This window comes from Pseudophryne corroboree, chromosome 9 (genome assembly GCF_028390025.1).
Source record: "Pseudophryne corroboree isolate aPseCor3 chromosome 9, aPseCor3.hap2, whole genome shotgun sequence".
In the NCBI taxonomy this organism is placed as follows: domain Eukaryota; kingdom Metazoa; phylum Chordata; class Amphibia; order Anura; family Myobatrachidae; genus Pseudophryne; species Pseudophryne corroboree.
The window spans coordinates 152,795,045-152,819,705 of NC_086452.1; the positions used below are offsets into that span (position 1 = coordinate 152,795,045).

A 24,661-nucleotide genomic window follows, 5' to 3' on the forward strand; every position below is an offset into this window, starting at 1 on the left:
ATCAGTATAAATATGTTCTGAACTGTTAAAGGCCATATTCATGTAGTAATAGTTTCCACATACCCATCAAAGGCAGCTGTCCTTTAAATATGAGAATAGGATACAAATAATCATGATGGGCATGAGAAATGAGTATTTCACACATCCTCTGAGTAGAGTTTCACCAATACGGTGTTCACTGGCCATTCAGCTTCAGTCCATTGATGAATAGAGCCTTCTGTGAACTTGGGAGAGTCCTTTGGACTTACACTCTATGTAAATGCACAGTGCAATTACAGCCCTAGTTTATCCCGGTAATACGCCGCATATTATGGTGCAGCAATGTGGTCCTGGTGTTTCAAAAAAATTAAACCATAAAACAGTAACCAGACTATGGGGTCTATTTACTAAGCGTGGACAGAGATAAAGTGGATGGAGATAAAGTACCAGCCAATCAGCTCCTAACTGTCATTTTTCAAACCCAGCCAGTGACATGGCAGTTAGGAGCCGATTGGCTGGGACTTTGGGGGACATTTACTAAACAGTGATAAGAGCGGAGAAGTGAGCCAGTGGAGAAGTTGCCCCATCAACCAATCAGCAGCTCTGTATAATTTTATAGTATGCAAATTATAGATGTTACTTCAGTGCTGATTGGTTGCAATGGGCAACCACTGGCTCACTTCTCCGCTCTTATCACTGCTTAGTAAATGTCCCTCTTTATCTCCGTCGACTTTATCTCCATCCAAGGCTTAGTAAATAGACCCCTATGTTCCCAATAAGTTCCGATACCTAATAGTACTTTGTATTTAACTGTTACCATTCTCTATATCAGTGCTGCCTAAGTGGGTAATTGCAGTCTCATATAAATGATGTGTGTGTTGAGGCAGCTGTATATGTATAACATTAGCAATCCACTAGTATGTCCTTGTACATATATATCAGTAACACACTACTAATATTTTGCTTTGTGTGAATTCTGTGGTGTGTCTGATGCTTTATATAAAAATTCTAACTTTTTTGTGATAATCTGATACTAGATGGCACTGTTCCATTCATGTGTATGAATGAAATGTCATTTTATCATGGCAAAAAAGCATCAGAGAAAGTCAGTACATAAGAGGCAAATGAAAGGACAAGGGGACTGTACTTTATGTACATTAAATTGATAGATCAACATCAAATGCATGGTGTAGCAGTGGTTAGTATTGGCACCTCACAGCATTGAGGTCATGGGTTTAATTCCATCCAGGGTCCTATCTGTGGGGAATTAGTGTTTTCTCCCCGTGTTTGGGTACTCTGGTTTACTTCCATAATGCAAAAACTCATAGGTTCATTGGCTTAAGTTCTGACCCTAGTTTTTTAGTATCTATCTATCTATCTATCTATCTATCTATCTATCTATCTATCTATCTATCTATCTATCTATCTATCTATCTATCTATCTATCTATCTATCTATCTATCTATCTATCCAATAGAGAATCGTGTCTGTAAACTCCACCAAAGCAAAAGTCCTGAGTGAATGACTAAACATTCTCTATAAAGCACTGCATAATATGTGTGGTCTATATAAAGAACTGTTAAATTAATAAATTAAAATACATACATTTAAATAGATGGCAGTACAAATTTGACTTTGTACTGCCACCTATTTGAACCATATAACTTCAAAATAATTTGAATCAAATACTGTATTATTACAGTGTGCATTAAATAATAGATAATTTCAAAGTTACCTTTAGATGTATGGAAAATAGCATAAATCTCATTAAACTGTCCTTGTACAGTATATTCGTTTTCGGTTTCCTTTCTTGGTGGAAATGAAAATGTAAACTCATTGCAGGTTCATCTGAATGTACCAAACCCCTGTAAATCAAAATCATATCTTGTTATATTATTATTATTATTATTATTATTATTATTATTATTATTATTATTATTATTAGACAGGAAATACAAGGCCCCAAATTAAAATAGTAAAATCTACGTGGATCTATTTCATCTCCTCTAGAAAATTACCTTTGAGATCTTCCAAAAAGTTATAATACTGTAAAATTCATTTCAGTAAATGGGACACTTAAACAAAGGAGTCTTTACTTACTAAGAGATGTCTGCCAAGACAGTAACAACCTGAGGACATGTACTTTGATGTCAGGTAATTGCTAGATTTTTACCTACAATGGGTATCAGGAGAGAATATCAAACCATTTAGTCTATTGGAATTACTGTTATATGAAGTGTGGTAACATTTCATATGGCTTCCGGTTGATATTATGGCTCAGACCATCCCATTCACGAGTAAGTCATATTCTTTATTTGGTATTAGATCACTCTTCAGGATGCACTTTTCATAGTTAATTATCCTTTTTTAACACAATTGACTTCTATTTGTGCAGCCCAAACAGTAGGTGACCTGTGCCTGACTAGTGAACAGCTCACCACACTAGAAAACCTCACCATATAATCACAAAGTAATCTACCAGAGCAATTTGGTAAGGCTAATGCTGGATACACACTGGTAGATATATCTGCAGATCAATTGATCTGCAGATATATCTATGGATGGACTGGGCAGTGTCTTGTGCATATACACTGCCCGATCCAACGGGACTGACGTCACGAACTTGGTGGGCATTTGCATGTGCCTGCCCAGTACAGCTGTCAATCACCGCCATTTGGCTAGCCACCCATACACACACAGCGATGCACAAACATATCGGTAGATATATTCGTTCATCAGCTGTGCTGCAGGGCTGACGCGATATGTCTGTGAACGATGGCATTCACAGACATATCGTTCATACACACTGGCCGACGGACCCGTGATATATGGCCATTCGGTAGAATGGCCGATATATCGGCCAGTGTGTACACAACATAAGATATCTAATTTGTAAGTAAGGGGTGTGATGAGAAGACATAATTTAGTTATATTTTATTATATATGTTTCTCTCCACCACACTAGAGATGGCTTGCCATCTTCCTTCACTTGTTAGATTTTCAGGCGTGTCTGTATTTTCATCATAAGGTGGTATGTGACGAGTAAGTAAGGAAAATAATAGAAGTGTTTGGAGACTGACGCAGGTGGGATGACATAATATTTATCACTTTATATATACATTTACATTTGGACTGCAGTGGGAGAGGATTTTTAAAAGGGGAAAAAGCTAATTTTGTATTACTTTTCATTTCACTTAATTTAATTAAATTTGGTTAGTAGCTGTATATTGTATTTCAATTTATATTTGTCATGGTAAATACAACTTTCAGATTGATTACTAACACTATCCAGACACTATTTCCTGTTGCAAACTATCAATAAATGTATGCATTAGGTGCTTAATGGTAATAATGGTATATCTAATTAAAATATTCGCACATTAACGTCAGTCGCTGCTGATAATTGGCATATCTCAAAGAAATAACATAACCCACAAAAACTACCCAAAGCATGAAGCAGTAACCTTTTCAGGAAAACGATTTTGTGTCCACTGAAATGCGTAAAAGTTGGAATTTTTTTCCCCAGAGAATATTTTTCAAGCTAATATGTTTTCCAATATTGTTTGGTATACTATATGTATATGACACGTCATTATGTTATTACATTGTATACAAAATAGGTAATGTGATTTGATAATATACTACTAAAATATCAAGCGATGTCTCTACACTTTCAGTACACTCTACTTGTTTATTGAGATGTAAATAGGTGATGCCTAATACTAACCCCTCCACCCCGCAGCCTAACCCTAATCTCCCGCCCTTCCCCCCACAGCCTAACCATAACCCCTCTCCCCCCTCCCAGGTGGCGCTTAAACCTACCAGTGTCGGGATGCTGACCTGGTTGGAATTCTGGCATCGTTGTTCTGACGGGTGTCGGAAATCTGGTGTCGGTATTTAGAGTGCCAGGATCCCGACAGCTGGGATCTTGAACGAATACCAACCTGAAAATACTGTAGCTAGAAACATACTCAATATTTAAAGGACCAATTGCAGCTGAGCTGCAAAAGAATTGGTAACAAAAAGATACAGTGAAAAAAAAACTCTCGTATTCCACAGCCATCCTAATTTAGCTGTATACCCTTGGTGTGATTAGCTAGAAGAATACTCATCAGGATAGGAAAAGACCAGATGAAAACCAAAACAATATTTGCACATTCAAATTATGTCTTTTGTGAATCATTATATGTGTTTTACAGTGCTTAGACTTGGATAAATTTGAAGGCCATGACGATGAATCTCATCTGACTCACCATGCTCTCTATCTGCTCGAAGAAAATAAATTCTGGGCTGGGCTTGTGTTCCTGGATATGTTTCCCTGGACCAATCATCTTCCACCTCATGTCCAATACAAAATTCGCATGGATATCGATGTAGTGGAAAAAACAAACAAGATTAAAGACAGGTTGTTATGTTTGCATTTAAATATATACAGTATTTCAATAAATGATTCACCTGCTATCTATACAAAATGAAGTGCCTATTATATTATTCAAGGACTACTGCAATATTCAGTCAGTCTGTTGTGTGTGATAAGTGGTATGACAGAGGCATTCTGCTTTTACTCCCCATTGTACACCTCTAGTCTCATGGTTACTGTCTCAGTGGACAGTATGGCTACCAAAGCTGTGTGTGTTGAAATCTTTTATTTTTACTGTAAACGGAATTCTGTGAGCCATGCTTTTTTTTTATATCTTTGCCAGAAAAGTTTTCATTATTCTAGATAAAAACAAAACAAAAACCCTGTAATATTGTGGTAGCTATATTTACTAGCAGTATAGTTAAAAATAAATAGGTTTCTAACAACATTGTCATTAATCAATAGGGTTTGATATTTATGCTTTTTCCCTTAATGTTCACATTGTAAATGTGGGAAGGACATTCTACTATAAATTAATTCCATTCCAGTATCATTTAATTTGAGGGACCCTTGAAACTGATTTTCTGCTCCACAAGTGTCACGGGAGCAGTCTTTAGGGAAATGTAATCCCTTTTAACATGCATGGTCTCTAGGTAACAGGATTATGCCACCTGAACATTCAGTTGGGTGGTCCCAGGTTGAAGTATGTAGGTTAATGAGATCAAAGAAAAATAGAACTGAAATCCTCTTAGCTGCCCCCATGACCTTGAAAAGCTTGACCTCGGTGAATTTGGCAAGCTTTTCACAATCATATTGCCCCAGTAGCGATTTGTAGTGGTTTCCTCTCAGCATCAACTTTTTTGTGTGTCAGATTTTCCTTAAGTACTGTAATGTTGTATTGCAGAACACTATTAAGTGGCACTAGACACCAGAAAGCAGTATAGGGTATTAGTGGACAGTGTCCACATGATAGATGTACACTGTCTAGTTACACAGTCAATAGGTCGGCACCAGATGGTCGACATGCATTAGGTTGACGGATGAAAGGTCGACAGTGCATAAGGTTGAGAGTGCTTAAGGTTGACAGGTACAAAAGGTCAACAGGTTCAAAAGGTCATCAAGACAATGGTCGACACACAGATGGTCGACGCATGTTTTTGTTTTTCACGTTTTCCTAACATTTGCTTGATTTACTACCCGCGTGGACTACTATTGGGAATAGTAACCTGTGGCAAGTGCAGCGGTAGCGGAGTGAGCCTCCTTGCCTGAGGTGGTCATCTACGTTTCTGGCCAATAAACCCCCAAAAAAACACATGTTGACCATTTTGGGTTTTGCATTATCATTTTGATGTTTTGACCCTGTCAAGTTTTTGTACCTGTTGACCTAATGCATGTTGACCATATGGTATTTTTACCTATTGACTGTCTTTCTAGACCAGGGGTGGGGAACCTTTGGCACCCCAGCTGTTGTTGAACTACACATACCAGAATGCCTTGCTATAGTTTTGCTATTTGTCCATGCTAAAACTGTTGCAGGGCATGTTGGGATGTGTAGTTCAACAACAGCTGGAGGGCCGATCCCTGATCTAGAGAGTGTAGATCTTCTATACCACACCCTAAATGGTGTTAAAATAAATATAAGGGAGCAAAACAGTATCTGCTAAGTGGTCACCTACCTCCCTTAAGCTTTGCAGTTGCCACTAGTGCTCTCCATATCAATGACTGTGAAATATACTTTGATTATGTACTGCATATGCAGTAATTTGGGTGTATTCTGGTTTCTGAGTGTGCAGGTAGAAGCCCTCTCTGCATGAAAGTACAGTATGTAGGGCTGTATTCAGTGGAGAGGAAATATGACACATATGTAACCGATTTAGGCACACAAAGACACACACATAATTAGAGTAGTTCAGTTTCATAATGATCAAAACAATACATTCTCAATAATCTCCCTTTTTATTTTTTTGCCATTTTTTCACAAATACATTTAAACAGACAAGTGGTGATATTGCCCCCAGCAACCAGAGTCTCATTTCTAGAATGCAATAAAGTATAGCTAGAATCTGATTGGTTGTTATGGGGAACATCACCACTTTCTATTTTTAGAACTCTAGCACAGTATTTTATTCTAGATTTTTTTTTAAACCCAGGAAACAGGTATAAATTCTCCCCTCCCTTCCTTTTCTTCTTTTGTCATGATCCCGCTCCAACTGCCACCTCATTACCTCATGTCAACATCCAAAAAGAGATTGCAAGTTAACAATTTTTTAGGGGTCAATCCAACTAGGTGCAGTTCCGAGTTGTTTCATGAAACTCACCGATACTTGCACAAATGTGTGCTCCTGAGAATTTCCCAATTAAAAGTGCCTATTTGCGTTACTCGCAGCGGGGGGTTGCAACTTGTCAGCCATATGCGGTGTGAGAGAAGTTCATGAACAGTGGGGTGACCTTCCTGTATCCCCCTTTGTTTGCAGAATCACACAGAACACTGTTAGTGGTCATAAGGAAAGTAGTGGAGGTATTTGAATGGTGATAAATGGCTGATTTGTGCATATTTTGTAAAAAGTGAAAAATGATCAAAACTTTCTTGTTAATTTTATATGGAAAAAAATGCAATAAAAAAGTTTGAAAAATTATGCTTTTGGGATACTTTGAGGTGACTAAAAATAAAAAATAAATATATATACATATATATATATATATATATATATATAAAGCAATTATTTAAAAAAAATACTCTAAATTTGGGGTGCTTAAAGCAATTAAATAGTTGATTTGGGGCAGTTTGACTATTTAACTATTGTATTAATTAAGCTAATTGGAAATTTTCAGTTGCCTAATTAGTTATTAGGAGGGTGTCCAAGGTGTTCTGCATGGTGTCCCAACATTTTAACCTTAAGTAAAAACTTAAAAACAAATATTTTCCCTACCACCTGTCACCCTCAGGGATGTGCAGATGGAAAATGCGAGTTTACTGCAAATTTGCAGAGAAACGGCACAACTCGCACCTCCCATCTAATTGGTTTGACCCTATATTCTTTTATTATTTTTATTATTATTATCTTGCGAATTGTTGCTTAAACATTATTGTATTACTTATTGTTTATATTGATTTCTGGCTTTATATAATCTCTGTTGCTCAGTGACGTGCAGTGGGGTGAGGCAGAACCTTTCCTGTCATACTAACGCATAAGCCAGAGTTTTGACTAAATAAAGTATATGAAAATACAAAATATCTTCTTTGTACAGTATTATTCTAATGATTGTCACTGTCAAATCTCTGGAGTTAAAAGTCTATGACAGGTGCCTCACTGTCTGACTTGTCTGCACATCTCTGATCAATACTCACCAAATTTCCAGTAGTATATATTGCTGCACCTGTTTATAATGGCCCATATTTTTTGTGTAAATCTGGCTCTGGTACTAGCCAGTGCCTCCTGAGCCATTTACCTCACCACACGTCCCTGCTGTAGTTCCATCAGTAGAAGCATTTTATGGATGCCATTTGTTATCGATCCAATTTTCTGTGGTTTGGGAAGGGGGGGTGTTTAATATTATAGGGAAAATTAAATGGCTTATATTAATATTATTAAGTTTAAGGATGTTAGTTGCATCTCATTCTTCACACTACACATGTAGGAGAACATTAGGCTACAAAAGACAAATTTAGGGTAAAATCTTCATTGCTATAACTATTATACAGTAAAACATTGGTTTATAGCTTATGCATTGTTTTATATTTTTTAGCTGTTTAGCTTCTCCTTTAAAGATAATTACTCTGCTTTGCTGCAGATACTGGGATCCAGGACCAAGGGCTGACCCAATAGAAGACTTCCGATATATCTGGGGAGGTTTTGCTTACCTTCAGGACATTATTGATCATGGCATTATCAAGACTCAGACGAAAAATGATTTGCCGGCTGGACTGTATTTGCAGCAGATGCCATATCCCTGCTTCGTGGATGATGTGTGAGTGGGAACATTTATTATAAGTTATTGACAAGAGCAAATGGGAAATGGAGTAATACACTGCAGACATGCACAGTTTAAATGTGTATGATCTTTGACCTTGTCTTTAGATATTATGAACATTTCCCAGAATTTCTTTTTACAAAGCTTGCCTGTGAGACCCTGTCCTAGAAATTCTCATTTTCCTCTTACATCAAAAATATTTGTAAAATACATTCTAAATACATTGTTTCAGTATAGTACTATTTATTCTTATACCCATTATAGATGTTAGAACATTTTACAAACAATGCATGGATTCCATGTTGCACTGGGGTATTTCAAAGCCTTTAGCGAAAGATGAGATGGCCTACCACCCTTAGAGCAATGGTTGCTATAAGCGGCGGCTCCTACTTATGTTTAGTAGAAAAGCTGTCACTACTCCCATGCTGGGAAAAGGAGGCAGCCAGCCCCAAGTCCCGGCACCTGCGCAATGGATCCGGCAGGCGCAGGGACCAGCACATGCACAAATCCCCGGCATCCGGGGCAGTAATGCACCTGACTGAGCCCAGATACTGTTCAGGGTGTGTGGCCTAATCACAGGAGGTGTGACCATGCACCCTTAGAAAAAATACAGGAAAAATTGTATTTTGAGCGCTTCCCTGGCCACACTGCAGCCCAGCACACAGCAGCATGTGCTGAACTGAGGAGAAGAGCTGCAGCTGCTGCTGCCAGGAAAGGGGGGGAGGGGACCTGGGCCCCCACTCGGCCCCTCCATCAGACCTGGGCCCGGGTAATTCGTATTCTCCCCCCACCCCATCTTGGGTCACTGCCGGCATCTATGGACTGAAGCCAGTTCGGATTGAGCTGAGCCAAAGACAGGTAATAGGTAAAATCCATCACTGGTTGCTATATATCGCTACACCCATGGGTGCCACAATGTTTTTAGGCTGAGGGGCAAGATATGATTTCATTTTGGTTCCATTGAAACGCCAATCGTTGCTCCCTCAGGGGCAGCTGGAGTTACCTGTCACACCACCTACCTGATGACAGAGATATATCCATCTAGAGATAACGCTATCTACAGTAGCAGAGCCACGAGGGGGAGGGTGGGAGAGTTTGGGTCCAAGGGAAGGGGGGGGGAGTATGTAGGTGGAGCCTAGCGAGAAGTGTGGAGGAACATATGAAGTGGGAGGTAAGATGCGCACAAGGCTGGTCCCAGATAAGGGGTCACTGTAGGGGCTGGAGCTGGGTGCAGGAAGTAGGAGGCCCTGGAGGCAGGCGGAGAAGGGCTATGGCGATGGAGGAAATGGAGCAGCCAGAAAGTGGATTATCTTTTTCGTGACACTGTCCGTGCTAGCCTTAAATGACTGACCCTGCGACCCAGTACATTGACTGGTGCTCCTTTCCCCACCGTTCCCTCACTTATGGCTACACGTACTGTGTCTGCTCTTTACACGCTTTACTTTTATTAACCTGCATGTACATGAACACCCACAGGACTGTGGGGTGAGAGTGGGGGAAGTCTCTGTGGAAGCTATCAAAGCCAAATTAATTTATAGAACTTCAGGCTCTTCCCAGATATTTAGTGAACAGTTTTTCTGGAACCCTAATTTGAGAGAGACCTACAGCCAACTGGTTGACTCCACGGTTTTATAGATTCAAATATAGTAGTATATGTATAAAGGAGAAGGAGTAAGTGGGGAAGATGAAAGGGATTTGGGTGGAGAATAAATGGGATATGGTCTTCTGCCTTCTTATTTAAGGGATACGGTCATTAGGTCGACCACATTTATGTCGACAGTCATTAGGTCGACCACTATTGTTCGACATGCATTAGGTCGACACTGTCACATGGTCGACATTGTCGCATGGTCGACATGCATTTTTCCATTTTTTTCCATTTTTTTTTTACTTTTTCATACTTTACGATCCACGTGGTCTATGATTGGGAATAGTAACCTGTGCCCGAAGCATGGCGGGCGAAACAACACCCAAAAAAGTTAAAAAACTCATGTCGACCTTTTTCCATCTCAACCTTGTTCATGTCGACCTAATGACTGTGTTGATCTATGTCAGGTGTCGACCTAGTCACTGTCGACCAATGGTGGTCGACCTAATGACTGTCGACCTAATGCATGTCGACTCTATGACCCATACCCGTTGTTTAATATATTTAGTGGGCTGAGAATGGAATAAGATGAGAGGACAATTTTGGCAATCAAGTGTCTGTATTTTATGATGTGGCCAAGAATGCCATATGTTTTCAAAAGTATATAATGTGTTAGCCATCAGAGTTCTAAATTATTCTATGGAGACATCTATCAAATCTTATTTTTAAATAAACATAACTGTAACTGAATTTACTCCAACACATTAGACAGTCCCTGGATCCCAGAACACATTACAGTATCACATAAGGTTTACAACTGTAATACAGTATGTAGCTGAGCTGATGCTAGTCCTTGCTGTATTTCTGGGTCTCGGCTGCAGCAATTAAGTACTGCAGTGAGGTCAAAGTTGTTTTTTTGTGTAGGTGTAAGAGGCACGGGGGTGGGGCCCTTGCAAAATAACTCACTTACCAAGCTTACGCACCTCACGCCTTCCATCCTCCACCTGCAGTCCGTCGAGGCAACTCCGACGATGCTGAAACACGCCCCCGATACGGGCATGGACTTCCTGGGGTGCCCTGAAAAGGATGGGGGGGACACTATGCAGGGGTGGCCTCCGCTGGACTCAGTGAAGGGTCATCATTGGCACTTGTGGCCTCAGACTGGGTGCTCCCGTAGTGGTGCGAAGCACCAGGCGCGACCCTGAACGAAAACGCCCAAGGCGAGGTGGGGAAAAGGGGCAACGTACACATGAAAACACACAAAACACAATAATGCTCCTCAGCTATACCCGCGGGTCCCTGCCAGACGACTAACCCTTCCTCTGCTTCGCTCCTGTAATAGAACACACAGTGCAGCCCACGGGATGTGGCGCTGCTTACGCGATACAACGGAGAGACACTTATGCAGAGGTTATGACACAATACAGTTACTTGTTTCAACCTTGTGATACTCACCAGCGTGTAACTTCCGACAGCCTACCTTCAATTGGGGCCTGACTGTACACCCTAAACCTAGGGGTCCTGCGGCCTAGTGCCGGATCAAGAGATACCACGGCCTAGCGCAGACTTACCACACCTGCAGTTAATCACACCATGAAAGACTACTGGGCCTAGTGCCCTTGCCTATACCAATCCTTTCATCCACGCAATAGCGTTGGCTTCCTGCCTACTATGCCCCAGCCTATTGCTGCCATTGGGGCCAGATTCTCTCCCTACGGGCGTAGTGCCTGGCACATACTCAATTCTATTGGGCCTAATGCCTGTATTGCTGCCCGGGCCTAGTGCCCGCCTATTGCGCCTCAGGCCTAGTGCCTGCTATGCCCCACGGGCATAGTGCCCGAATCCCTGGTGGTCTATGGCAGGGGAGGGCACCACCTGTACGTACCCGTCCTAAGGGCTGTAGCTGGACCAAGCCTGGTCTGGCACCCCCCCCCCCCCCACCGCGTTGTCTTCGCCGGAAGGCAGGACGGCCCCCACCAACTGCGGGCTTCATGGAGTCTTCATCTGGGCAGTGGTGGCCAGTGAAAGCTCTGTTGCGTCGCACACCGCTGTCCCAGGGCTTCCGACGTCTTCACCGACGGGCGTCGGCTCTTCAGGACTTCCAACGCCTCCCTCGTCGTCTATCTTCAGTCTTCAGGAGCTCTTCTCCGCTCCCTCTCGGCCAACGAACTTATATGCGCCAGTGCCGGGAGGCGGGGCTATGACGCGGCAAGCCGGGATTGGCTCACCGCCATCACTCTTGATTGGCCGCCAACTTGTGAGCCGTGATTGGCGCCAAATTCTAAATGTGGCGCTGTGATTGGTGGGACCTGAATCCCGGAGGAAGCAGGTCCGCCGCCATCACCCATGTGGAGCGGCGGTGGCGATTCACCGCCGCCCCCACAACCGCTGAACTCTGCAGCCAGAGGGGCAGGTGGGGCTTGGACCAGGCCTGGTCCAGGTCCCCAGGGCCGCCTGGTGCCCCTGCGGCATCCGGCGCCATGGGACAGCGCCAGGATCCCTCCAGATTCCAGGCCATCCCAGGCAAGGATGCACATGGCACCTAGTAGCAAGGTCAGGGACCGCACGCGCAAAAGACTCAATGCGCATGTGTCAACAAATGTGCAGAAATACAACAATCCCCAACTGCCCTTTTAAATAAACAGCCTGCGACCTGGCAGTTAGAAGCTGATTGTTTGGTACTTTATCGCTCCCCTTTTAGACACTTACAAAAGATGAAGTATTTATGCTATCCTAATTAATGTGTATATAATGTATGTAATACAATCAGTGGTTATTCTATATCACAATAAATGACATATTTTTTTGACAAAAATCTAATGTAAGTGTAAAGATAATCAGGGTATAGTGCAAATAGGACAACAAACATATGAGACTGATATGTTTGTTGCCTTAATTGCAGCATGGTATTGGGCAATTAGGTTGACAAACTCTTTATTTTGAGGAGTTTGATCTCTTAATTGCTCAATCGCATTAGAAATACTTTGGCTAATTGGGGTCTTAATTTAGAAAGGGATGGGATGAGAAATTTAGGAATAAAACCAAAAAACTATGCGAATATTTGCAAGTTAACGAAAACGTGCAAGCTTGCGAAGGGATAGCACTTGTACGACAGTGTATGTGTTGCTAGCGATGCGTTTGGTAGTCATACGAACGGATCGGTATCATGCGAAGCTAAATAGTAAACACCTACTATGTGCATTGCTGCATGCTCGTGTTTGCAGTAGTACGTGGTGGGCGTTTGCTTGCATTCGTGCGTTGTGTTCGCTGCTGTGTGAACGCTGCTTGCGTGCGCATCAAATAGCGAACAACTCGGAATGACCCCCATTGTGCGCTCCCACATTGGGTCATACATTTATGTGTTTTTAAATTGAGAGCTAATGTACTAGTAGGTACCCCACAATGCTCTAATATTGCACTACAAAGACCAGCATTCCCTTCAACTGTTGTATTGGTGTAGCCTTTAATATGTTCCTGGGTTCTCTAACTGGTACCCTGTGGGTTGGATATGGACCTTCAAAGATTCTTACAGGCAATTCAAATCATAGATATGTGGCCACAATGTGCCCCTGTGACACTGCAGACAACATCACACGTTTCCTGCTCATCTCTATGGAGTGAGAGAGAAAATGTGCGGTTTTGGTGGCTGTGTAGCGCTGGTGCTCTGACCAGTTCTCCAGCATATACTAGCCATTGCCACTAATTGAATTGCCCCTGGACTGATTGTCCACAGTATTCAGTCTGCAACAAATACAAGAGAACTGCAGTCCTCTTCCAGGGAATATTTAGACTACACTGTTAAATATGCATGGTCCCTTAATGAAGGCTGGATCCACCTTTATTACTTATGTACAGACTTCTACATGAAAAATATAGGCATCACTCGTGCAGGACAACATTTGCAGTGTTACTTGCTTTATTTTGATAGGTTGTTCCTGCAGCTAAAATCTTGGGTGACTTACATCCTCGAGACTATATTTATTTGTTGACAGGTATTTATATAGCACTTACATATTCCCCCAGCACATTACAGAGATAGAAGGTCTAAACAGAATACAGGCCCCCTGAGCGACATATACCCTGGCCTGCACCCCTGAAAGTGCTTCCTAACTAGCTGGAAATGTTGTGTGTGACCAGGGCCGGTGCAAGGTTTCTTGGCACCCTAGGCAAAATTTCTGCCTACTGCCCCCCAAAACCATCAATTACTCACTTTCCCAGTCACTAAGGTGAAAGTACATAGGTGGCGTCTATGTTTCCCAGCCATCTGACTGCATTGAGTATAAGGATGTATCTCTCAAAGACATCCTTAATTATTTGATAGGTATACCTAGTGGCACACCCTTCCCAGATCCTGGCACCCTACCCAGCTGCCTATCTCTTTCTATTTCATTCATCTCTCATACATACATACATACATACATACATACATACATACATACATACACATCCATACACTGCCTCTCTCATATACAGTATACATTCATACTCTCTCATTCCTTCACATCTCTCTACTTTTTCTCTGTCATTGTCATTCTTGCTCTCTTTTACACATATACTATCTCCCTTTATTTCTGCCACACACATCTCTCTTTCATTCTGTCTCTCATACATACATACATTCTATATGTGTGTGTGTATATACACACACACACACACACACACACACACACACACACACACACACACACACACACACACATATACACTGTCTCTCACATACATGCAAACATACATACATGCATCCATTCACTGCCTCTATCATACATACACTGCCTCTCTCATACATACATACATTCATACATACATACATACATACATTTACTGACTTTCATACATACATACATACATACATACACTGCCTCTCTCATATTTACATACATACATACACACACTGCCTCTCTCATACATACATACATACATACATAGCCTCTCTCATACATACATCCATACACTGCCTCCATGCATACATACACACACCCATCCATACACTGCCTCTCTCATACATACATACATACATACATACATACATACATACACACATCCATCCATCCATACACTGCCTCTCTCATACATACATACATACATACATACCCTCTCTCATACATACATACATACATACATACATACATACATAGCCTCTCTCAAACATACATCCATACATACATAGCCTCTCTCATACATACATCCATACACTGCCTCCATGCATGCATACACACATATATCCATCCATACACTGCCTCTCTCATACATACATACATACATACATACATACATACATACATAGCCTCTCTCATACATACATACATACATACATATCCTCTCTCAAACATACAGCCATACACTGCCTCCATGCATACACATATGTCCATCCATACACTGCCTCTCTCATACACACACACACACACACACACACACACACACACACACACACACAGCCTCTTATACATACATACATACATACATACATGCATGCATACATAGCCTCTCTCAAACATACATCCATACACTGCCTCCATGCATACACACATATACACATCCATACATTCTCTCATACATACATACATACATACACTGCCTCTCTCATACATACATACATACATACATACACTGCCTCTCTCATACATACATACATACATACATACATACATACATAGCCTCTCTCATACATACATACATACATACATACATACACTGCCTCCATGCATACATACATACATACATACATACACACATCCATCCATCACCTTTCTCATACATACATACATACATACATACATACATACATACATACATACCCTCTCTCAAACATACATCCATACACTGCCTTCATGCAAACACACATATATCCATCCATACACTGTCTCTCTCATACATACATACATGCATACATAGCCTCTCTCATACATACATACATACATACATACATACATAGCCTCTCTCAAACATACATCCATACACTGGCTCTATACATACACACATATATACATCCATACACTGGGTCTATACATACACACATATATACATCCATACACTGCCTCCGTACGTACACACATATATACATCCATATACTGCCTCTATACATACACACATATATGCATCCATACACTGCCTCTATACATACATCAATATATACACACTGTCTCCATATATACACACATATATACATACATACACTGCCTCCGTACATACACATATATATATACATCCATACACTACCTCTGTACATACACACATATATACATCCATACACTACCTCCATACATACACACATATATACATCCATACACTACCTCCATACATACACACATATATACATCCATATACTACGTCCGTACATACACACATATATACATCCATATACTACGTCCGTACATAAACACATATATACATCCATACACTACCTCCATACATACACATATACATCAATACACTACGTCCGTACATACACACATATACATCCATACACTACCTCCATACATACACACACATATATATCCATACACTACGTCCATACATACACACATATATACATCCATACACTACCTCCGTACATACACACATACATACATACACTACCTCCGTACATACACACATACATACATCCATACACTACCTCCGTACATAACACACATATATACATCCATATACTGTCTCTATACATACACACATACATACATCCATACACTACCTCCATACATAACACACATATATACATCCATATACTGTCTCTATGCATACACACATATATACATCCATACACTGCCTCTATACATACACACATATATACATACTATCTCCATACATACACACATATATACATCCATATACTGTCTCTATGCATACATCCATACACTGCCTCTATACATACACACATATATACATACTATCTCCGTACATACACACATATATACATCCATGCTGAACATACATCCATATATACATACTGTCTCCATACATACACACATAAATCCAATCCCCCTCCTCCCCCAGCCAGTGCACACTCCCCCCAGGTTGTGACTTTAGGCAGCCACTAGTCCGGGTTGGTTATGGTTAGAATCAATCAAGTTGGGTTCCCCACCATAACACAGGTGCGGCATCTTACCGCTGGCCAGGATGCTGTGTAGGGTTACTGCTCCCTGCTGCTGCCACCCTCTTCTGGCTTATGGTGCCGCCTGGGCTAGCGCTGCTGCTGGCGGGGAGTCACTGCTCCTGTTGCTGCCGCCGCCGCTGCCTCCATAGTGCGCTGCAGCTGCTGATGGGTGGGCCGCGGGAGACTGCTGCTAACGAGGTGCGGGGGCGGGCTGCTGCTGCATAAATGCTGTCACTTGTCCTCAATTCCCTCCTCCAGAACCCACAGATCTATATGAAATAAAAACGATGCTGTGGGTTGCGGGAGAAAGTGGCGCCGCTCATCCCTCATTTTATAGGTGTGCTGCTAAGTACCGCCCTCCAGCAGCTGGCGCTCTAGGCAGCTGCCTAATGGTAGCGCCGGCCCTGTGTGTGACACATACGCTGCACCCCTGATACTAAGTGCTTCCTAACTAGCTGGAAATGTTGTGTGTGACACATACCCTGCACCTCTGATACTAAGTGCTTCCTAACTAGCTGGAAATGTTGTGTGTGACACATACCCTGCACCTCTGATACTAAGTGCTTCCTAACTAGCTGGAAATGTTGTGTGTGACACATACGCTGCACCCCTGATACTACATGCTTCCTAACTAGCTGGAAATGTTGTGTGTGACACATACGCTGCACCCCTGATACTAAGTGCTTCCTAACTAGCTGGAAATGTTGTGTGTGACACATACCCTGCACCTCTGATACTAAGTGCTTCCTAACTAGCTGGAAATGTTGTGTGTGACACATACCCTGCACCTCTGATACTAAGTGCTTCCTAACTAGCTGGAAATGTTGTGTGTGACACATACGCTGCACCCCTGATACTAAGTGCTTCCTAACTAGCTGGAAATGTTGTGTGTGACACATACGCTGCACCCCTGATACTACATGCTTCCTAACTAGCTGGAAATGTTGTGTGTGACACATACGCTGCACCCCTGATACTAAGTGCTTCCTAACTAGCTGGAAATGTTGTGTGCAACACATACCCTGCACCTCTGATACTGAGTACTTCCTAACTAGCTGGAAATGTTGTGTGTGACACATACGCTGCACCCCTGATACTACATGCTTCCTAACTAGCTCAAAATGTTGTGTGTGACACATACTCTGAACCCGATACTAAGTGCTTCCTAACTAGCTGGAAATGTTGTGTGTGACACATACCCTGCACCCCTGATTCTAAGTGCTTCCTAACTAGCTGGAAATGTTGTGTGTGACACATACCCTGCACCTCTGATACTACATGCTTCCTAACTAGCTGGAAATGTTGTATGTGACACATACCATGAACCCCTGATACTAAGTGCTTCCTAACTAGCTGGAAATGTTGTGTGTGACACATACCCTGCACCTCTGATACTACATACTTCCTAACTAGCTAGAAATGTTGTATGTGACACATACCCTGCACCCCTGATACTAAGTGCTTCATAACTAGCTGAAAATGTTGTGTGTGACACATACTCTGAACCCGATACTAAGTGCTTTCTAACTAGCTGGAAATGTTGTGTGTGACACATACCCTGCACCCCTGATACTAAGTGCTTCCTAACTAGCTGGAAATGTTGTGTGTGACACATACGCTGCACCCCTGATACTACATGCTTCCTAACTAGCTGGAAATGTTGTGTGCGACACATACCCTGAACCCCTGATACTACATGCTTCCAGTGGCGGATCCAGGGGGGGAAGGGGGGGTCAACTCAAATAGAGTTCGTAGCTTCAATAAGAGAATCAATCATCAAAATAGGGGAAGATCGCGTAGCACGTCAAACTGGAGACGTAATAGATCTTTTGATAACTCCAGGAATAGATCTCATGCCAAACAGGATCAAAGGGCCCAGCGCATTACCAGATTTAGATCCCCAACAACCCTAATACTGATATTAGACCACTTTCTCCTATCAAACACTCCCATTTGGATTTATCAGTAAGACCAAAACATCTTCCATATGGGAATCCCTACTCTATTAATGGGTCACAAATTAACAGCACTTTAGCCACTACTCATTTTTTAGAGAAGGGTCAGACGATACACAGGCTCAGGCCTCCTTATCACTCACAAAACCGTTACGAACCTCTCAGAATAGATTCTCCAAAGAGAGCAAGAGAAGAAAGCATAGAGGATGCAGAGGAGGGCGCAGGTTACAGGGAAAAAAACGAGATCAGAGACTTTAAATCTGACCAATATTTATAATTTATCTTCAGCCCAAATCAGTAAATCTGAAATGCAACTTTTATCCAAAGGCCTTAAATTTGACCCCTCCAAACCCCCAGCTTTTTTTAAATTTATTTGTAGAACTTAATAGATATGTTCGCACCCTAGCCCGCAAAAGATATTTTGCAACAAAAAAACTAGCCCAACGAAAATTAGATGGTACACCAATTGTTCTAGATGACCATTACAGGATTGGTTTAGATCTATTGAAGTCTCTCGCTATGGAAAATAATACAGCTAATTCAACTATTCCAATTTACAGCCATGAACATAATAGTGAACGTATGTCTAAATTTAAAAATACATCCCAATTTTTCCTACTGCATCACAGAAGTCCCCCAATTGATATCTTCTAGAAAAAGACACTTGATGATTTTAATATTCTGTGTCAGAAAGAAAGTAAAAAAATTCAAATATAGACACAATTTATCTGTCCAGGAAAGATTAGCCCTTCAGAGGCTGGCAAATGACCCCGCTCTTGTCATCAAACCGGCTGACAAGGGCGGGGGCATTGTAGTCCAGAATACCGATGATTATTTAATTGAGGCTTACAGGCAGCTTGGCGATAGTAGAACTTACGTCAGGCTGTCTGTCAATCCCTCACAGGAATTTCACAAATTATTAACTGTTCTGGTCAATGACGCTCTACTTAGGGGCATTATATCCAAACAGGAATCAAGATATTTGGTACCCACTCATCCCATCACCCCCACTTATTACCACTTACCTAAGATTCACAAATCCCGCACTGCACCTCCTGGTAGACCTATTATTTCTGGTGTCGGGTCCCTCACCTCTAATTTATCACATTTTGTTGATTATTTCTTACAGCCAATAGCATCCTCACTCCGTTCACATACTAAAGACACTACTTCTTTCCTAAACGTTATCCCAAATATAAAATGGAAAGATTCCTTCTTTTTCCTGACCTGTGATGTCCAGGCACTCTACTCTAACATTCCACATCAGAAGGGCATCTCTGTTGTCGCTGATTATCTTGTAAAATCAGAATCCATGAATATGGAATTACTTCAATTTATTCTTGATTCTATTTCCTTTATATTATCACATAACTATTTAGTTTTTAATAAGGAGTATTATTTACAGACACTTGGAACAGCCATGGGGATGAGGTTCGTGCCTAGTTTCGCCAACCTGTACATGGGTGCCTTTGAAAATGCCCATGTCTGGGGGCGTGACTTTGGCGCGGACCTCGTCTACTATGGCCGTTACATAGATGACCTCTTCTTTATTTTTGATGGTGACATTTCTCTTTTTTCTGATTTTGCTAACATACTCAATGACAATGCTTTCAACTTATGTTTCACAAGCACTATTAATAAGTCCTCGATTTCCTTTCTGGATATCTCTTTGACCATAATTGACGGTCAAATTTCTACTAAAACCTTTAGGAAAGACGTCGATACTCTAAATTTCTTACACTGCGATAGCTCACACTATAAACCTTGGATAAACAATATTCCTTATGGCCAATTAAGACGTATTAAACGGAATTGTACTGATGTAGACAACTATAAATCACAGGCAGATGAGTTATCTTTATCATTTTATAATAGAGGATACCCAATGTCTCTCATTAAAACAGCACAAGAAAAAGTTGATGTTTTGGATAGAAAAGATTTGTTAACATATAAGAAAAATCATCAAAAATTTGAACATGACCAACCGCATTTTATGTCTCAGTTTAACAGTTCCTCCTCAAGGATTAAGAGAATTATCTGCAATAACTATTCCATCCTTCTCACAGATCATGTCCTGAGAACTGAATTAAGTGATATTCCGTCTGTTATTTTTAGAAAATCGAATAATCTCCAGCTGTTATGCACACCAGTGCCTGCAGGAAAGTACTGGTGTCAGAACTGTTATGCACTCCAGTGTCTGCAGGAATGTACTGGTGTTTGAACTGTTATGCAAAACAAATGGACTCACAGACAAACTGGGGAATATGACATAACGTACACAGAAGGTGATAGGGTAACAAAATACACAGAAAGTGAACAGAGAAGCCCAGAGGCTAAGGAACTGGGTATCTCCCTTGTATTAGAACTGCACAGATGGAAAAAGCAAGATGTTGTGTTTTAATACGTAGAGAACCCGGAATGCTGTTGCTAAGGGCAACAGCAAAACCCTAAAGGGTTACCAACGGGTGTGGCAGTAAACTCCTTGGTCAGAGATGGAATGATAGACACAAGGAGACTCTCCACAATCCTGATTCTCACTTGCAGTGCACAGGTTTTAGCTTACTGCCACTAAACTGACCCCTGACACCTAGCACAGTGAGACAGGATTAGACAGGCAAGTCTTAGAATACAGCCGCAAACTTGCTAAGTTCACAGAGTAGTACAGAACCCCAGCAAGCTAAACGACTGACTCCAGTCTTACTGCTAGGTCTGGATTGGCAGAGTGTAATACCAAATCCCCAGGCCTATTTGCAGTAAGCAACAAACAAATACAAAGCTACACAGTACTGGCTAACTTTCATGAACTGACTAACCAACAAAGATTCAGCAGCATCTGCTTACCCTGAAAAGAGGCCTTATAAAGCAGGTGCTGTCCACGCCCCACTCAGACCTCACAGACTGTGAGCACAAAAACCAGCACCGGATCCCCTGCCGTGCACAGAGCCTATAACCACTGCACAGCAAAAAACCCGAACCGGAGTATCAGCTGCGCTCAGGTTACTCCACTAGTACTTGTCCCCCGGTTGCCATGACGACGTGGCAGCACAGGGCAGGAGACCCTAACAGTACCCCCCCTCTGACGAGGGGTCAAAGAACCCCTACCACCGGGTTTATCGGGGAACTGCGAGAAGAAAGAGCGTATCAGTCTGGGGGCATGAAGATCACAACTGCGCACCCACGACCGCTCCTCCGGGCCATACCCCTTCCAGTGCACCAAAAATGACAGCCGACCCCGAACCACCTTGGAGTCAAGAATCCTTTCAACAACAAACTCCCTCTGGCCACGTATCAGAAGAGGGGAAGGTCTTCCACTGGAAGAAGGATTACTAATCGCCCGTTTTAAAAGGGAACAATGAAATGTTTTATTGATACCCAAAGAACGGGGCAGATCTAACTGAAATGCCACCGGATTGATAACCCTGGTGATCTTATAAGGGCCGATGAACCGGGGCCCTAACTTATGAGATGGCTGTCTCAACTTCAAATTCTTGGTAGACAACCAGACGAAGTCTCCTAATTTGAAGCTGCAGGGTCTTTTCCGCTTATCAAAAACCCTTTTGGTCACTAATGACACAGACACAAGGGCTTTCTTCACTTTCCGCCAAATACCTCTAAGGACCGAAACCACAGAGGAACCACCAGGCGTGGAATCCAGGGGGTCAAAAGAATTGGCCTTAGGATGATGCCCATACACACAAAGGAAGGGAGAGATCCCTGTAGCAGAGTGAGCCGCGTTGTTATAGGCAAACTCCGCCATGGACAGATGAGCAACCCAGTCAGTCTGACACTTGGAGACATAACACCTGAGGAACTGCTCCAAGGACTGGTTCACCCTTTCAGTCTGCCCATTAGACTGCGGATGGTAGCCTGACGACAAGCTGACAGAAATCTGGAGATCGGAACAAAATGCCCTCCAGAATTTGGCCACAAACTGGGATCCGCGGTCAGAGACCACATCAAGTGGCAACCCGTGGAGACGCACAACATGCAGCATAAATAATTCAGACAGGCGTCTGGCTGATGGCAGCCCAACCAGTGGAACGAAGTGCGCCATCTTCGAAAACCTGTCAACGACAACCCAGATGGCTGTCATCCCCGAGGATTTGGGCAAGTCCACCACAAAATCCATTGAAATGTGGGTCCATGGCTTAGATGGGATAGAGAGTGGATGTAATGGGCCAACAGGAACCCCTCTAGGAGTCTTATTTCGGGCACAGATGTCACATGCCCGTACCCACTGATCCACATCCTTAGCCACCGAGGGCCACCACACCGCCCTAGATAGCAACTCCCGAGTTCTGGCAATACCCGGGTGACCTGCCGACTTCTTGGCATGGAATTCCAGGAACACTCGCTGTCTTAACCTAGGAGGCACAAACAAAAGACCTACCGGAAGGTCTGGAGGAGCCTGCTCCTGTGCTCTAAGGACTAATGATAAGAGGTCCTGGGTAATGCCCACTTTAATACATGATGGGGAAACAATGGGCAATGGCTCCTCGGTGGTCTCCTGGATTGGAGCAAAACTCCGCGAGAGCGCATCAGCCTTGATGTTTTTTGACCCAGGGCGATATGTTATCAAAAAATTAAAGCGAGCAAAAAACAAAGCCCATCGTGCCTGCCTGGCATTGAGACGCTTCGCTGACTCTAAATATGCCAGATTCTTATGGTCAGTGAGAATTGAGACCACAAACTTAGCCCCCTCAAGCCAGTGTCTCCACTCCTCGAGTGCATCCTTAATAGCCAACAATTCCCGGTTACCCACGTCATAATTCATCTCGGCAGGCGAAAATTTACGGGAAAAGTAAGCACAGGGATGAAGGCGATTATCAGACACTCCCATCTGAGAAAGCACTGCCCCAATACCCATCTCAGAGGCATCCACCTCCACCACAAAAGGACGCTCTGGATCTGGGTGTCGCAGCACCTTGGCCGAAACAAATGCCCTTTTGAGACGGGCAAAAGCCGCTTTAGCCTCACAAGACCAGTGAGCAACATCGGCCCCTTTCTTAGTGAGTGCCACCAAGGGCGCCACTATAGACGAAAATCCAGCGATAAATCGTCTATAAAAATTCGCAAAGCCCAGGAAACGCTGAAGCGCCTTCAAACTAGTGGGCTGCACCCAATCCAGGACTGCCTGTACCTTGGAACCCTCCATTTGGAAACCTTCTGGGGAGATAATATATCCTAGAAATGCGATTTGCTGAACTTCAAATTCGCATTTCTCCAGCTTCGCCCCAAGCCGGTGGTCTCTGAGTTTCTGGAGGACTAAGCGTACATGCTTCCGATGTTCCTCCAGGGAATGGGAGAAGATTAGGATGTCATCTAAGTATACAACTAAGAATCTATCCAAATATTCCCTGAGCACATCATTCATGAAATCCTGGAAGACTGCCGGGGCATTACAGAGCCCAAAAGGCATCACCAAATATTCATAATGCCCTGAGTGGGTATTAAAGGCAGTCTTCCATTCATCCCCCTCTCTTATTCGGATTAGATTGTACGCACCGCGTAGGTCAATCTTAGAAAAAATGGTGGCAGTACGAAGCTGGTCAAACAAGACCGAAATGAGAGGCAGTGGGTATGAGTTTTTAATCGTGATACGGTTCAATTCCCTGAAGTCGATGCAGGGTCGCAACGAACCGTCCTTTTTACCCACGAAGAAGAACCCCGACCCAACTGGAGACTGTGAAGGTCTGATAAATCCCTTAGCCAAGTTC

The 24,661-nt window shown here is 42.5% G+C and overlaps 1 protein-coding gene across 1 annotated transcript in view; it reads left to right on the forward strand.

Annotated features, from left to right (window-relative positions):
* ABCA4 (ATP binding cassette subfamily A member 4) overlaps positions 1 to 24,661 on the forward strand; it is a 502,596-nt gene that overhangs the window by 156,002 nt on the left and 321,933 nt on the right. Inside the window, exons 12-13 of the mRNA XM_063941498.1 lie at positions 4,179 to 4,384; positions 8,132 to 8,308. Coding sequence (XP_063797568.1) covers positions 4,179 to 4,384; positions 8,132 to 8,308 — 383 coding nt within the window. The remainder of the gene's footprint in view (positions 1 to 4,178; positions 4,385 to 8,131; positions 8,309 to 24,661) is intronic.